Source organism: Rutidosis leptorrhynchoides, chromosome 1 (assembly GCF_046630445.1).
Source record: "Rutidosis leptorrhynchoides isolate AG116_Rl617_1_P2 chromosome 1, CSIRO_AGI_Rlap_v1, whole genome shotgun sequence".
Lineage (NCBI taxonomy): Eukaryota > Viridiplantae > Streptophyta > Magnoliopsida > Asterales > Asteraceae > Rutidosis > Rutidosis leptorrhynchoides.
Window position 1 is genome coordinate 449,399,228 of NC_092333.1, and position 17,497 is coordinate 449,416,724.

The 17,497-nt window shown below is 32.5% G+C and overlaps 2 protein-coding genes across 2 annotated transcripts; both read left to right on the plus strand.

Annotated features, from left to right (window-relative positions):
• The first annotated feature begins 498 nt into the window (after positions 1-498).
• LOC139903342 (uncharacterized) lies at positions 499-1,710 on the plus strand. Its single transcript, XM_071885808.1, has 3 exons — positions 499-655; positions 768-880; positions 993-1,710. Exons 1-3 carry the CDS (start codon positions 499-501, stop codon positions 1,551-1,553), a joined length of 831 nt encoding a protein of 276 aa, XP_071741909.1. The 3' UTR covers positions 1,554-1,710.
• A 2,907-nt stretch (positions 1,711-4,617) lies between these two features.
• Positions 4,618-7,209, plus strand: LOC139873160 (uncharacterized). Its single transcript, XM_071861094.1, has one exon. It carries the CDS (start codon positions 4,723-4,725, stop codon positions 6,958-6,960), a length of 2,238 nt encoding a protein of 745 aa, XP_071717195.1. The 5' UTR covers positions 4,618-4,722; the 3' UTR covers positions 6,961-7,209.
• Positions 7,210-17,497: the final 10,288 nt, after the last annotated feature.

The window sequence follows — 17,497 nt, forward strand, 5'->3', positions numbered from 1 at the left end:
TGGCCAAACAGAAACGATAACGATAGATAAAGATCCAATACGGTTGTCGCTAACTTTTTATAAAACAATACAAAAATAGTCAACAATGCATGGATGCTACCCAAAGCCTTCTCAGCAACTTACTCACTTTATTTGATAAACACAATTCAATATATGAAAACTAAACATATAGAAACCCATGAGCCTATTTATACAAATAATAAATACGGGAACTTTAAATTAAAAGATAAGCTTGAGAATTTGAAATCAAATAAAAGATAAGCATGAAAATCCCAAATCCTCATCCAACTCCAATTCTGTTATTGATTTTCTTGTTCCGTATGACATATTCAAGCCCAATAATTATGATTCGATCAATATATTTTACCAAATAACATGTGAGCTCAATTTTAGCAAAACCATTAACTATTCCTGCATCAGTTCATTTATGTATTAACTTTTTCAAGGACACCAATCACACCATACACAAAATCATGAATACATTGTGCTCTTTTTGCTATGTGTGTTATACAGGGCTTATGTGATGTGGTCCATACGCCTCCTTCACTTCAGCAAACCCGTCAGCAGCCAGACCCTGTAATCACAAACCAACCATCTGGGCAGACCCAACCACAAGGTCATACACACCAAGCCACTCAAGCTGACTTCGACACAGGTATGATGACCCGAATTAATCATGCTCCAGATACCACCTGAAATTCTGTATCCTTGAAATCCGTAAATACATTATACACTTATTGATTCCTTTCATTTTTTGAATATTTCAGATCATTCAGCTAATAGCCAAACTGCATTACATCCATCCACTTCAAGGCAATCACCTGTAACAACTTCTGCAATATCTCCTCAGGTTTTCAGGGCTTCTCACATGCAATCACAGGTGACACCATTATACAACACTAACTTTCAATTTATTTTATTTATTTTTTTACAAGGACACCACATGCATAAATAATGAATACATTGTGCTCTTTGCTGTGTGTATTATACAGGGCTTATCTGATGTAGTCCATATGAGTCCCGCATTTCAGCAAACCAGTCACCAGCCAGTAGACCCTGTAGATATAAAACCACCTTCTTACAGTATCATCATCCCAAACCGCCCATCTGCCCTGACCCAACCACCACAGGGTCTAACACACCAAGCCACTCAACCCAACCATGGCATAAGTACAGCTAACAAACCTCAACGTAAAACCATGTATGCTTCGGTTAATCTCACACCATCTTCAACTAGTTCATTGCATTCTGATGTTCTAGATGTTGAGCAGCTTAGGAAAAAAGTCAAACGCACATATACTTCTCGAGGTCGGGGTCGTCCAGCTTCAGGCATAAGACCACCATCATCGACTCCGCCTCGAGAACAAAGTGGAGATGCCACGTCAAAAAGTCAAATGAGAGGGTGTTTAAGTGGTCAAGATTTAGAGGCTGCTCGACTTCAGAGCCTTTTAGTACGTCAACCCATTCGAGCAAACGAGCCATGGTCAACAGCAAGAGTACCTCTTTCCATGGCCTTACCAACACAACCCAACGCCAATTCTCAAAATATGTAATCAAATCTAAAATTAAGATATAATTTTGTATATATAGGTAGTAGGTATAAGATTATTAACCCTTTTGGTAGTAATTAGCTGCTAACCCGCAGTCCTAAATACACAAGTGTAAAAATTTAGTAATTATTTTGTGATGCTAGCTGGAAGTTCAACTTGAAGACTTATGGACATGTGTTTAAGTGATTTAATATTATCTAACGCAACTGAAATCCACAACTACTGTTTCTTTTTCTTTTCTTTTTTGTTTTTGTTTTTATTTTGTGTGTGTGTGTGTGTGTGTGTGTGTGTGGCTTTGTCTAGTATAAGTAACTAGCACCTTTCTCATCAAAATTAATAAAATTTGGCATTTTCTACTGCCGTTAGTGATCGAAAAACTTAAACAAGTCCCACTTTTGAGTTGATTACTGAAATCTACAAGTAGAACAGGTACATTTGCTTATTAGCATGAGCATTGAAGTTATTATACTGTTAAAAAAATAATGATTTGCGTGATTCAGCTGATGATCATTTTCGTCAAGTGTTCACGGTGCTTCGGAAAGTATTTAAGCAACTCGTCCTTAGTCACCCATATGAAATCCTTGCATTTTATATTGAGCTTATTTGTCCCAATCAGTTGAGATTTGAAATAGAACCTCTGAAAGCATAAACAAATTGAACAAGTAAAACTCGTAAGGAAGAGAGCTAGCAAAGAATAAAACTTATTTGTCATATGCAGCATGGTTAGGTATTGTTCATATAGGCCTGAATCCACTTATTCTCATTGTAGCATTTCCAACAAAGTATGTATGAAATATGCTTCCAATAACAGATTCTAGTGTAGACTCTACACGCTGAATGAACACTTTACCATAAAAAGTGTACTCAATATCAATGGGAGTATCACCAACGAAGCATTGCTTCAATGGTACCGCGGTTACACTTGTGTACTCGCAGGGCTAGAGGTCTCGGGTTCGAACCTCGTCACCCGCTCTAGGAATTGAAACATTATTCCTTGAAGGTGGCCCAAAGGGAAGGTTTTACCGACCCGCTCCGGGACTAAGATCCGGCCCGCCTGCCCCTCGGGATGGTTTAAGGGTCGGATCCTCAGAGTGTCGTTTGGGTTTCCTGCCCGAAAGCGCGTGTGTGTGCAAATGATGACTAGGCTTCGGTCCGGACTGATGCAAGCTTGCCTTTCAAAAAAAAAAAAAAAAAAAAAATAATATCAATGGGAGTATGCATTTAGAGCACTAATTACCTTGTGGAGCGCCTCCTAGATTGTGTACACTTTTTCAATGAAATGCCAAACAGGCTGACCTTTTAGGGTTCCATATGTATCTCCAAAAAGAAGAAGATATAGCCTTTTGTCAAGAGCTCTTTGCAGCGACCTTCAAAAACAAGGTGACAACATTGAATACAACTTGATCAATCCTAAATTAGATGCAAAATCTAATTTAGGAATTGAGCGCAATGAGGGGTGGATGGTGGTGTTGATAATGTTTTTGGGAGCTTATGATCGTCTTTCACTCAGATTCAAGTGATCAATCACCATATCCCGGTCTTGATTGCATTACCTTGGATCGATAATGATTGATACTTGGACGTAGTCACAAGTGAATCACAAAGACCAGAGCAATTGCACAAAATCAACAACCTAAAATGAGAGACCAAGCTCCCTATTTATAGGTTTGGGATTTCCGCGGAATCAATGTTCGCGCAGAGTTAGCAGATCCGCAATGTTTATGCGGGACATCTTCGCAATCTTAATTTACGCGGGCTTCCGCAATGCCATAGCGTAATACGTATTTGCTTATCTGTTTGCGCGATTCTGTTTACACTTGTATTTAGATTGCCTTTTGCACTTAAAATATACATATGCATGTCTATGTATATGATCACAACTCAATGCCATTAGAGATATCAAAATTGGCACTACAAGTTCTGCCATTGCATGTATCAATATTAGGTGCTTCTAATGGATCTTCAAGAGGCCAGGACCGGTGGCATCGATTGGCATCTTTGGTTAATCAAGCCCTGTGAAGTTGTGTGTCGTCAATAAGAGTTCAAGTGAGGGATGGTTAGCATGTAATGGATCTAAGAATTGTTAACATGGGTGTCACTAATTAGAAGTTCAAAATATTTACATTATTTAATGGTTCTCACAAAAAATATACGATATCCAATGGTCTCACTAATTAAAACCCCTCAAAAAATTTCACTGAATCGCGTACTTCACTGGTAGCACGTGCTACCAATGGTTACACACTAGGTCCGCCCCGGTGTCACCAACAGTGTTTCGGCAACCGGCGTGAGTGACCAAATATGTATGTGTGTATAAGATGTAGTAGCTCTATTATCGTATATTTGAGTACTACCACCTAGGGATGAGCATTACCGAAATACCGGAACCGAACCGGTACCTGTTTTAGTACCGAAAACGGTACCGATCGGTATTCGGTTCCTTGAATTAGGCTTTTTCGGTTTCGGTACGGTACGGTACCGGTATTTTTTTCGGGAAATCGGTATTGGTACCGAATTTATTGATTTGTAGGTAATAGCTTATATGGGTACCAAATTTATTGATTTGTACCCAGTAGGTACAATACCGAAAAGTGAAAACTACATCTTATTATCGTTTTAACATATATTTGATAATACTAAAGTACCGAATAGTAAAAAATATATGAAAAATTTATGAAAAATACCGAATACCGAATAGCATATAATACGAATAGTGAAAATTATATAAAAAATCAATTTTTTGGTATTATAAGGTACAATACCGAAAATACCGGTACCGAACCGGTACCGATTTCGGTATTCTGTTCTCAATTTTCCTTATTTTCAGTATCGGAATTTTCGGTATCGATACAGTACAGTACGGTACCACCATGAGTAATACTATGCATCTATACATGTTCATGTAATTCTTGTAATCTTTTGTGCTATGAAAAATTTGATAATCTATCTTTGTTTAGGTTATTCGACTCTTAGAGTTCTAGAAAAATGCTTGAATTTTAGATAAACGAGCTCAAATTCAAATAATTCAATAATTGCTGGATTTGCCAACACTGTTCAATATCTCTTTAAACATTAAATTAAACATTTTTTAATAAATCAAAACATGCAATCGAGTTAAACCCCATAAATCTTTGATACTTTGGTCCTACTTTCATTCCAAATCAACACACCAATGACGAAAACACAAATCACAACATCAATCCAACGTCTTCTTAAACCCCATAAACCTCCCACTGCCACCCATCTCCGTCGTATCTCCGTCGCAACACAACCACCGTCACAACTTGAATCAATTCAATCCACCTTCACTAATCTCAACACCACCGATGATTGGACCAATTTCCATCAACAAATCCTATCTTTACCCTCTGAATCACTCATCAAAATCTCTCGTCAATTCAATACTTCAAATAAAGCTCTTAAATTTTTCCATTTCATACATGACAACGCATCATCTACAACTCAATCTGTATCTGTATCACCGCTACCATCATTATTCCAAGCTGTTATTGAGCTTGCAATACGTGAACAAGATGAATCTATGTCCATTGTTGACTTATATAATCTTTCAAAGGAGCTGAAGGTTTCACTCACGCCCATTTCAGCAATTATTGTAATCAGATACTTTTCTCGTGTAAATAAGATTCAAGATTGTGTGTCAGTGTATGATGGGTTGGATCCAAATGTGAAGAATGTTAATGTAAAGAACACATTGTTGGATGTATTGTTGAAATCTGACAGGTTTGATCATGCACGCCAACTGCTCGACGAAATGCTTGAACCAAATGCGAATTTCCCTGCTAATGAAGCGACGCTAAATATCGTTTTCCCCGTGTTATTGAGATGGAATTGGGAGAAAAAGAGCGAAGAATTTATTGATTTAATTCCGAAATTAGCAATACATGGTGTGTTTCCTAGTAATATTTGGTTGACTCAATTAATTACTAAGTTGTGCAGGAGTTATAGAAATGATAAAGCTTGGGAGTTGTTGCATGAGTTAATGAAGTTTGGGAAGGTTAATACCGAACCGTGTAATGCTATTTTATCAGGATTTGGGAGAGAGCGAAACTTTGAGGGGATAAATTTAGTTTTGAAGGAGATGAAACAGAATGATATAAAGCCGAATATTGTTACCTTTGGGATGTTAGTGAATCACATGTGCAAGGCACGTAGGGTTGATGATGCGTTAGATATGGTTAAAAAGATGAAGGAAGGTACTGAGGGAATCTGTATCAAACCTGATGTGATTCTTTATAATACTTTGATTGATGGTTTATGCAAAATGGGTAGGCAAGAAGAAGGTTTAGCATTGATGGAACAGATGAAATTGGAAGATGGTTATGTCCCTAGTGTTGTAACTTACAATTGTTTAATTGATGGGTTTTGCAAATCTGGTGAGATTGAACGTGCACACCAGCTGTTCGATGAAATGCACGGTGATGGTGTGTACCCAAATGTGATTACGTTAAACACTTTGGTGGATGGAATGTGTAAGCATGGAAGAATCGGTAACGCGATGGAGTTTTTTAGGAAAATGCAGGAAGAAAAAGGTATTAAAGGGAATGCAGTTACATACTCCATGTTAATTTCTGCTTTTTGCAGTGTTAATAATATTGACAAGGCGATGAGATTGTTTGACGAAATGGAATCTGTTGGATCTCCTGATACACTTGCTTATTATAGCTTGATTTCTGGTTTAACAATAGCTGGTAGACCAGATGACGCAAGTTTAATCGCTTCGAAAATGAAAAAAGCTGGATTTAAATTGGATCTATTGACTTACAACACGTTAATCGGAGGGTTTTGTAGAAGGAAAAAACTGGATAAAGCAGTTGAGATCCTTAAAGAAATGGAGGAAACTGGGGTGAAAGCAGATAGTGTTACTTATAACACTTTAATTTCATACTTCACCCAAAATGGGGATTTCGAAACTGCTCATAAGTTTCTAAAACAAATGATAGTTGACGGAAACGTTCCTACAGTAGTTACGTACGGTACTCTTATCCACGCGTACTGCTTAGCTGGCAAACTTGATGATGCTTTAAATATTTTTGATGAAATGATTAAATCATCTAAGGTTCCTCCAAATACTGTTATATATAATATCTTAATTGATTGTCTGTGTAAGCGCGGAAAAGTAGAACGTGCGTTTTCATTAATGGATGGGATGTTACAGAAGGATGTTAGACCAAATACTACTACATATAATGCGATGTTTAAAGGACTTTCGAATACAAATAGGTTGAGAGACGCGTTTAGACTTATGGATGAGATGATACAGCAAGCTTGTAATCCAGATTATGTTACTTTTGAGATTTTAAATGATTGGCTTAGTGCAGTTGGTGAGAATGAGAAGTTGACCAAGTTTATGCGAGGGTATCAAGTGTCATCGGCTGTTTCATCTGCGTAGAAATAGAGATTTGTACTCTACCCATGCTCGGTGTTAATTTCGAGCATTAGCTTGATTAAACTTATCGAATATTGTTGTGATCTCTATCATTAATCTGTTTGAGTTTTTGATGTTCACTTGGGTGTTGTTTGTTTTTTAAGACGATGTTTTATCTGAAATTATGCGGTCACATCTGTAGAGAGAAGATGTGACCTAAAGGTCTGTATTTTGAATAGTGAAGACCGTTTATTTTTATATATAAGTTAAATAAGTTAATCATGTCCGCAATAAAAACGTCTGTGGGCGCGTATACATAAGATGTAATAAAATCTGTAGAGTGAAAAATGAATAACACCTTAGTGATGGCATTTGTTGAGATATTGGCTAGAAAAACTCCACTGAAATATTGCCCTCTAAAATGTTGTTAACTTTTTGTGAGGTTTAGATTGATCCCTTTCTTGTTGACCTTTTTCATCTTACATAATTGTTTGTTAGTGGCACAAATTCTTTATTTGTTGTTATTAGTGCTACACATAGGTGTGTTTTTCTCCACAGAATCTTCACTTTAAGTTTGCACTTTTAGGGAATAATAACTTTACAAGAGATTTAAAGAAAAAAGGCATGAGCTTGAAGATTACTTTTAATTTTAGTAAGCCATGTTTTATGATATATAGAATTACACACATGTACACAGTAATGGGTGTAGGTAACAAAATCAAAACACATTATACATGATTCAGTTTTGTCTATATTTGTGATAACTGCTAGTGTTTGTTATCTTACCTTAGTGACTTTTTTTACCTATGGAACACCTGCTACATTTTAATGAAGAAGTTGAAGTGAATTTGATACTGTTTGATTATTAGATGATAATCTGAATGAATTACCATCCACATCACAAATCATAATAGTTTATTTTCGTCTGTGATGATATGAGTATCAGAGTATATCTGAGTCAATTCAGTCGTAACTAAACGAATTTCGTTACACTGTTGTCTTTACGTGAAGTTTGGAGGCTCAAATACAAACGAAGATCTAGTAAGCAGGTATACAATTTATGCCTAATTGGTTAATTTGACATGCTATAATTTAATAATTCTTATATTCGGTTTTTAGTAATTATTTAAGCAAAAGGGAATTGATATCTTTAACATTAATTTTGATATATCTACTCAAATGTACTAAACTACATCCTTAAATTATGATTTCAACTAATTTCTTATTAGTATTTATTGGAGGACATTTCCAAAAATTAACATGAAATTGTGGTGATCTATAAAAAAAGAAGTGGAAATATTATAGCATGTCAAATTAACCATTTTCTTAATGTTATGTTACCATTTTCTTGCTTTTAAATACCATATATAATCATTGTCTTGAAGAAGAAGTATTGAAAATATTACCAGACTTTTCATTGGTTTAATAAAAAAATGGTAAAAAAGGGCAATGTATAATTATCAAATTAGACAAATTGAACAGTAACTCACTTCTCTAAATTGAATAGTAACTCACTTATCTAATTGATACGGAGTATGTAGTACTGTGAAGTTAATTATATTATGAAATTAAGTATTAAAATATTAAAAAAAATGGTTAAAAGGGGCTATGTAAATTACCAAATTAAACAAATTGAATAGTAGTTCACCACTTCTCTTCTCTAACGGATATATAGTATAACAAAATTAATTCATGTATTAAAGTGCGTTTCATAAAACTAAATGATTAAACAATGAATGATTTATAATATAAATGATCTAAATGTTCTGAAAGAAATTGGTTTTCAATGATAATAACGTGTTTAATAATCATTTTGAATGAACAACGTGAAATATGTAAAATTATCTTATTAACCTTTTGCATAAATAAAAAACATCATAGTTGTTTAATAATTGTTACCACCACAAAAATACCGACCACCCACATTTAACTTAAATAGATTTTGCTACTCATTTTAACACCTACAATGTTGTAAGTAATTGAATTCAAACTCTTATTTTTCATCTTTGAATCTATAATTAATGTACAAAAGTCGCGATGTCCAGAGAAAAGCTCATGAAAATGAAAGTTAATGTTATCTAAATCGTTTTCAACAATAAGGATGTAACTTTTAACTTCGAAGATGGATTCGAGAGTGCAGAAAAACACGTCGTTCAATTCGAATGATGATGAGTTTTCAAATGTCGCTTCATGTGAAAAAAGTATCACCTCATTTTTATTTTTTAACTTCTCTGAAAACTACTTTCGTGTGGACTTATGGAGGCTATTCGATCAATACGGGTTAGTCAGTGATGTGTATCTAGCTAGAAAGCGTTTATCGAGTGGACAAAGATTCGGGTTCGTTAGATTCGAAGGGATTCGTGATGATGTAAGCTTTGTTAAACGCCTAAACTCCATCCAAATTAATGGAGGGTGGCTTCGGGTATACAAGGCATTGGAGAAAAATAAGTTAAACAATGGTTGTGTTGCTGCTTCAAAAGTATGTAGGAATGAGGAGTTACCAACGGGTTCGAATTGGAATGGGAGGTTGTTCTCTGAAGCTATTACAGGAGGAAGAAGTTGCCACTTAAATCCTGTCAAAATCGTTTCTCCGGCAAGAAATCGTGAAGGCTTCAAATCAAATGTGGTTCAAGGTAACTCTAAACCCATTGAAATTAAGATAGATGGCAAGGTATTCGAATTTAGTGTTCCCGTGTCTATGGGAAATTACAAGCTAATTTTTGTCATACCCCGTCCTAATCCATCTGGACGAAGTCACCAACATCTGGTCCCATTGCGATGATCGACTTCAAATAATGTCTTTAAAATGAGAAAATGCACAGCGGAAGATTTCTTTCATACCTGAGAATAAACATGCTTTCAAGTGTCAACCAAAAGGTTGGTGAGTTCATAGGTTTATCATAAAACAATAAAATTCATCATTTTGATAGACCACAAGATTTAAATGTTGCATGGTACAAATGGGCCCGAATCCTATACCCACCTGTAATGTACATGCGATGTCTTTTAAATACAGTACACATTTCTCGTGTACGAAATCCATTTTTTTCATAAATCTTAGTAACCGTACACATATTCCGTGCACAAAAATAACATACATATAACCTGTGTAAAAAATCATTCTCTCGATACATAACATTCACTTTACTTTCATTGCTTGGCTTGGTAACCGACCTTAACATATAATGCACATAATAATATCCCCAAAACAGAACATCTCGTCTGTATAATAATCATATAAACTTCGAAGTACTAAACACCACGCCCACTAGCCCTTCCGTCTAGTGAACATTCTGGCTGGGGGTGTTAAACCAGGTAGCTACCTTTAGGATTCGCGTCAATTAGGCGTGCACTAATTCTCAAAATTAGTGATGTTCCCTAATCTTAGGTTACCAAGCAATAATAATCAGGGAAAAATATTCATATCAATTGTGGCAATTATCACGGCCACATAATTCAATGGTGGCAATTATCACGTCCACATAATTCATTCGAGGAATGTTTTGCTTGTGTCTATCTCGTCAAACATTTATAAAAGCATTTCATGTATTCGCAGTTCAAAACATATTTCAAAAGCATTTAATAAAGCAGTTGTAAAAGTAGCGCATGTATTCTCAGTCCCAAAAATGTAAAGAGTAAAAGGGAATCAAATGAACTCACAATACGAATTTTGTAGTAAAAATATGCATACGACGGAACTGAACAATGCAGAGTTGGCCTCGGATTCACGAACCTATATCAGTTGTATATTTATTAATATTCATAGTTGTAATTGAACACATGTATATATATAATTATATTAGTTATATTATATGTATTAAGTATAGTTTTATATAACTAATAGTTATTTGATAAAATAATATTAATAATAATAAATAAGAAGTTGTATCTTTTTATGATAATAATAATTAGACTAATAATAATAACAATACTAATAAAAATAATGTTAAAAATAATAATAATAATAATAATAATAATAATAATAATAATAATAATAATAATAATAATAATAATAATAATAATAATAATAATAATAATAATAATAATAATAATGATAATAATAGTATTTAAAAAGCTATTTTTAATAATAATGATAATTCTAACAAAAATGATAATTTTTATAAATTTTTTTATAATAATAATAATAGTAGTAATAATAACAACTATGATAACTATAATAATAAAATTTTACCTATAATGATAATAATAATGATATTAATATTATAATGCTTTAATAAAGATATTAATGATAATAATAATAATACTTAATAATAACTATTAATCATAATAATTATAATGATAATGTACATTTTAATACTTATATTAATACTAATAATGATACGATAATAATCATAAAAATAATAATAATAAAAATAATAATAATAATAATAATGGTAATAGTAATACTACATCATAGAAGTAGTCCTTAAAAAAAAATGCCCAAGTCCGGGTTTGAACCCGCGACGTCCCGCTAACCCGATAACACCACAAACATGGAATCAATTCTATTTTCCTATTGAAATGTCCCGTTCTTATTGATTAAAAACGTTCCATATTAATTGATTTCGTTGCGAGGTTTTGACCTCTATATGAGACGTTTTTCAAAGACTGCATTCATTTTTAAAACAAACCATAACCTTTATTTCATAAATAAAGGTTTAAAAAAACTTTACGTAGATTATCAAATAATGATAATCTAAAATATCATGTTTACACACGACCAGTACATAATGGTTTACAATACAAATATGTTACATCGAAATCAGTTTCTTGAATGCAGTTTTTACACAATATCATACAAACATGGACTCCAAATCTTGTCCTTATTTTAGTATGCAACAGTGGAAGCTCTTAGTATTCACCTGAGAATAAACATGCTTTAAACGTCAACAAAAATGTTGGCGAGTTATAGGTTTAACCTATATATATCAAATCGTAACAATAGACCACAAGATTTCATATTTCAATACACATCCCATACATAGAGATAAAAATCATTCATATGGTGAACACCTGGTAACCGACATTAACAAGATGCATATATAAGAATATCTCCATCATTCCGGGACACCCTTCGGATATGATATAAATTTCGAAGTACTAAAGCATCCGGTACTTTGAATGGGGTTTGTTAGGCCCAATAGATCTATCTTTAGGATTCGCATCAATTAGAGTGTCTGTTCCCTAATTCTTAGATTACCAGACTTAATAAAAAGGGGCATATTCGATTTCGATAATTCAACCATAGAATGTAGTTTCACGTACTTGTGTCTATTTCGTAAAACATTTATAAAGCAGTGCATGTATTCTCAGTCCCAAAAATATATATAGCAAAATCATTTAAAAAGGGAGCAAATGAAACTCACTTTCACAGATTTTTACTTCGTCGGGAAGTAAGACTTGGCCACTGGTTGATTCACGAACCTATAACAATATATACATATATATCAAAGTATGTTCAAAATATATTTACAACACTTTTAATATATTTTGATGTTTTAAGTTTATTAAGTCAGCTGTCCTCGTTAGTAACCTACAACTAGTTGTCCACAGTTAGATGTACAGAAATAAATCAATAAATATTATCTTGAATCAATCCACGACCCAGTGTATACGTATCTCAGTATTGATCACAACTCAAACTATATATATTTTGGAATCAACCTCAACCCTGTATAGCTAACTCCAACATTCACATATAGAGTGTCTATGGTTGTTCCGAAATATATATAGATGTGTCGACATGATAGGTCGAAACATTGTATACGTGTCTATGGTATCTCAAGATTACATAATATACAATACAAGTTGATTAAGTTATGGTTGGAATAGATTTGTTACCAATTTTCACGTAGCTAAAATGAGAAAAATTATCCAATCTTGTTTTACCCATAACTTCTTCATTTTAAATCCGTTTTGAGTGAATAAAATTGCTATGGTTTCATATTGAACTCTATTTTATGAATCTAAACAGAAAAAGTATAGGTTTATAGTCAGAAAAATAAGTTACAAGTCGTTTTTGTAAAGGTAGTCATTTCAGTCGAAAGAACGACGTCTAGATGACCATTTTAGAAAACATACTTCCACTTTGAGTTTAACCATAATTTTTGGATATAGTTTCATGTTCATAATAAAAATCATTTTTTCAGAATAACAACTTTTAAATCAAAGTTTATCATAGTTTTTAATTAACTAACCCAAAACAGCCCGCGGTGTTACTACGACGGCGTAAATCCGGTTTTACGGTGTTTTTCGTGTTTCCAGGTTTTAAATCATTAAGTTAGCATATCATATAGATATAGAACATGTGTTTAGTTGATTTTAAAAGTCAAGTTAGAAGGATTAACTTTTATTTGCGAACAAGTTTAGAATTAACTAAACTATGTTCTAGTAATTACAAGTTTAAACCTTCGAATAAGATAGCTTTATATGTATGAATAGAATGATGTTATGAACATCATTACTACCTCAAGTTCCTTGGATAAACCTACTGGAAATAAGAAAAATAGATCTAGCTTCAAAGGATCCTTGGATGGCTTGAAAGTTCTTGAAGCAGAATCATGACACGAAAATAATTTCAAGTAAGATTTCCAATCGAAATAAGATTGTTATAGTTATAGAAATTGAATTAAAGTTTGAATATGATTATTACCTTGTATTAGAAAGATAACCTACTGTAAGTAACAAAGGTTTCTTGATTTTGGATGATTACTTGGAATGGATTTAGAAAACTTGGAAGTAAACTTGCAATCTTGGAAGTATTCTTGATTTTATGAAACTAGAACTTTTGGAATTTATGAAGAACACTTAGAACTTGAAGATAGAACTTGAGAGAGATCAATTAGATGAAGAAAATTGAAGAATGAAAGTGTTTGTAGGTGTTTTTGGTCGTTGGTGTATGGATTAGATATAAAGGATATGTAATTTTGTTTTCATGTAAATAAGTCATGAATGATTACTCATATTTTTGTAATTTTATGAGATATTTTATGCTAGTTTCCAAATGATGGTTCCCACATGTGTTAGGTGACTCACATGGGCTGCTAAGAGCTGATCATTGGAGTGTATATACCAATAGTACATACATCTAAAAGCTGTGTATTGTACGAGTACGAATACGGGTGCATACGAGTAGAATTGTTGATGAAACTGAACGAGGATGTAATTGTAAGTATTTTTGTTAAGTAGAAGTATTTTGATAAGTGTCTTGAAGTCTTTCAAAAGTGTATGAACACATATTAAAACACTACATGTATATACATTTTAACTGAGTCGTTAAGTCATCGTTAGTCGTTACATGTAAATGTTGTTTTGAAACCTTTAGGTTAACGATCTTGTTGAATGTTGTTAACCCATTATTTATTATAACAAATGAGATGTTAAATTGTTATATTATCATGACATTATGATATATAATATATCTTAGTATGATATATATACAGTTAAATGTCGTTACAACGATAATCGTTACATATATGTCTTGTTTCGAAATCATTAAGTTAGTAGTCTTATTTTTACATATGTATTTCATTGTTAATACACTTAATAATATATTTACTTATCATTTAACATAATTAACCAAGTGTATCAATATCTTAATATGATTCATATGTACCTAGTAAGACGTTGTTATAACGATAATCGTTATATATATCGTTTTCGAGTTTCTTAAATTAATAGTCTCATTTTTATGTATATAACTCATTGTTAAAATACCTAATGAGATACATACTTATAATAAAATCATGTTAACTATATATATAACCATATATATGTCATCGTATAGTTTTTACAAGTTTTAACGTTCGTGAATCACCGGTCAACTTGGGTGGTCAATTGTCTATATGAAACCTATTTCAATTAATCAAGTCTTAACAAGTTTGATTACTTAACATGTTGGAAACACTTAATCATGTAAATAACAATTTCATTTAATATATATATAAACATGGAAAAGTTCGGGTCACTACACCTATCAGCGACAACATCATCATCTTAAACATCAATAATTATACCATTTTCATTTCGATAACTGTCATAAACTTATTTCTAGTCATCATCACTTAATTATAAACATCACTTCCATTAACAATTCACCACCATTATCACGATATCATTTCATGATCATTATCACTATCTCCTCTATTCTATCATCATCATTATTTTAACATCATCTTCATAATCATGATCATCATGCATCGTTGCCATAACCATAATCATCTCTCGATTATTATCATCATAATGATACACCGTATAGCATCGTTGTACACATAATATCATTATCATCACCTCGAACATGATTCATCAACTTTATTATCAAAGCTTCACTAACATCACCATGATTATCTAATAAACTCTAACATCTTAACATACAATCAGTATCATGATTCACTGTCATCATCGTCATCCTCCATTCACATATATCATCATCTTTACCACAAACTTATCATCATCGATTTCTTATGTCATCATCATCATATAATTATTTATTTTGCTATGTTTGTTTGGACGAAAAAAAAAAATACACGCATACTAGAATTGTTAACGTGGCTTCACCCATCTATTCCTTAAACTTCTTGCGCCCAAATAAACCAAACATAAGCCCAACAAATAATAGTTTCACAACTTAATTAGGGTGCACGTGAAATAAAAAGTTTGGCCATCGGTTTAAAGCAACAGACAAGCAACGATTAAAATAAATTAAGTGGTTATCTGTTTAGAATTTTTGTCGGCCATATCAAAGAAACAATCATCTTCTCCTTCAAATTACCCCATGAACACTTTGACGTATGATTGTGAGTGTGTGTGTGTTCCATTTGATTAGTAGAAACAAACACGAAAAGAATCAACAAGTAGGCAGTCAAACGATTTGCAAGTTTGTCGATGGATTTGTTGTTCGAATAAAACAGAAAACAAAAAGTATAGCAGCTGCGACAGAAACAAGTATGTAGCAGTGATTAATAGCGAGTTGCGGTTTGGTTCTAATCAGCAAAGTATAGCAGCGACAGTTTAAGTTATAGCAGCTGTAGCAATGAAAAAGAAATAGAAAAGTTGCAGGTGGAGGGTGGCGGTCTTTGTGGAGGCGATGGCAAACGAGGATGGTTAGAAGGTGGTGTTCGAATCATAATAGAGATAGATAGATGGTGGTTGAACTAAGGTGTCTGGTTGGTTGCAAAAAAAAATACACCAGGAACATCAGAGAAGAAAAAGAAAAATAAATGAGTTGCGTTTGGGTTTTATCTTCGACTAACCACGACCAGGGTAGCAGCAATAACATTACAAATATCAGTTATATTATCATCGGTTTGGCTTGGAGTTTACCTAACAGTAACAAGAAAAGAAATAGTAATATTTGACGCAAGATGTGGTGGTTAGGTGGTGATAGGTTTCGTTCTTTTGTTAAACCGAAGATGGTGATAGTTGTGTGGGTGTTATCGGCCAACAATGGTTATTAGAGGGGTGATGTTTTAATGGTTATCGATTAGCAACAAAAGACTAGACATAGAAGGGAAGGAAGGGTGAAGGTAGCTCGAAATTGGTGGAGGATTGAAGTTTGTGTTTCTTTACTCACACATGTAACCATATATATATATATATATATATATATATATATATATATATATATATATATATATATATATATATATATATATATATATATATATAATATAGTTTTATGAATGAAATATATATATATATATATATATATATATATATATATATATATATATAATATAGTTTTATGAATGAAAGTAATCAAACATACACAATACTCCAAATAGTATAGCAGCCTGTAATTTGGAGCTTTCTACTGATACTTATTTCCCTCATAGTACTATCGTGTCCATTGCTAAACAGTTAACGTTTAAAAGTGTTCCTAAAAATCCCAAATTTTTAGATTAAATATATTTAATTATTTCACTCATTAACTGTTTGAAACCTGATAAAAAAGGTTCGATAATTATTTATTTTCTGTTCCAATTTATATGTACGGAGTACTAATATTTAAACTTAAAAAGGTAAAAATATTTTTAACAAATCTAACATCTTCGTAATCGATTTACAGTTCAACTTTCATTTTAGTCCTTCATGAACATGTAATATATCTATATTAAAACTAACGAAACGTCAACCGAGTATTACTGACGTTTACTAATTAGGCTCGAAATCATTCATTTTTAATATACACATTCTATATATATATATATATATATATATATATCAAATATTAATTAACAAGTTTAAGTAAATAAATATATTAATTATATTCTTTTAAACAACTAAATATAATATTATATATTTACAAGTAATATTTATATATATATATTTATATATATATATATTTAAAATATATATGTAACTATTTATAAATAGTTGTTCGTGAATCGTCGGGAATGGTCAAAGGTCAATTGAATATATGAAACAGTTCAAAATTTTTGAGATCCAACCTAACAGACTTTGCTTATCGTGTTGAAAATACAATATCGTATCGAGAGTTTGATTTAAAATTAGTCGATATTTTCCCGATCACTATACCCGTTAAAGAAATTTCGTCCCGAAA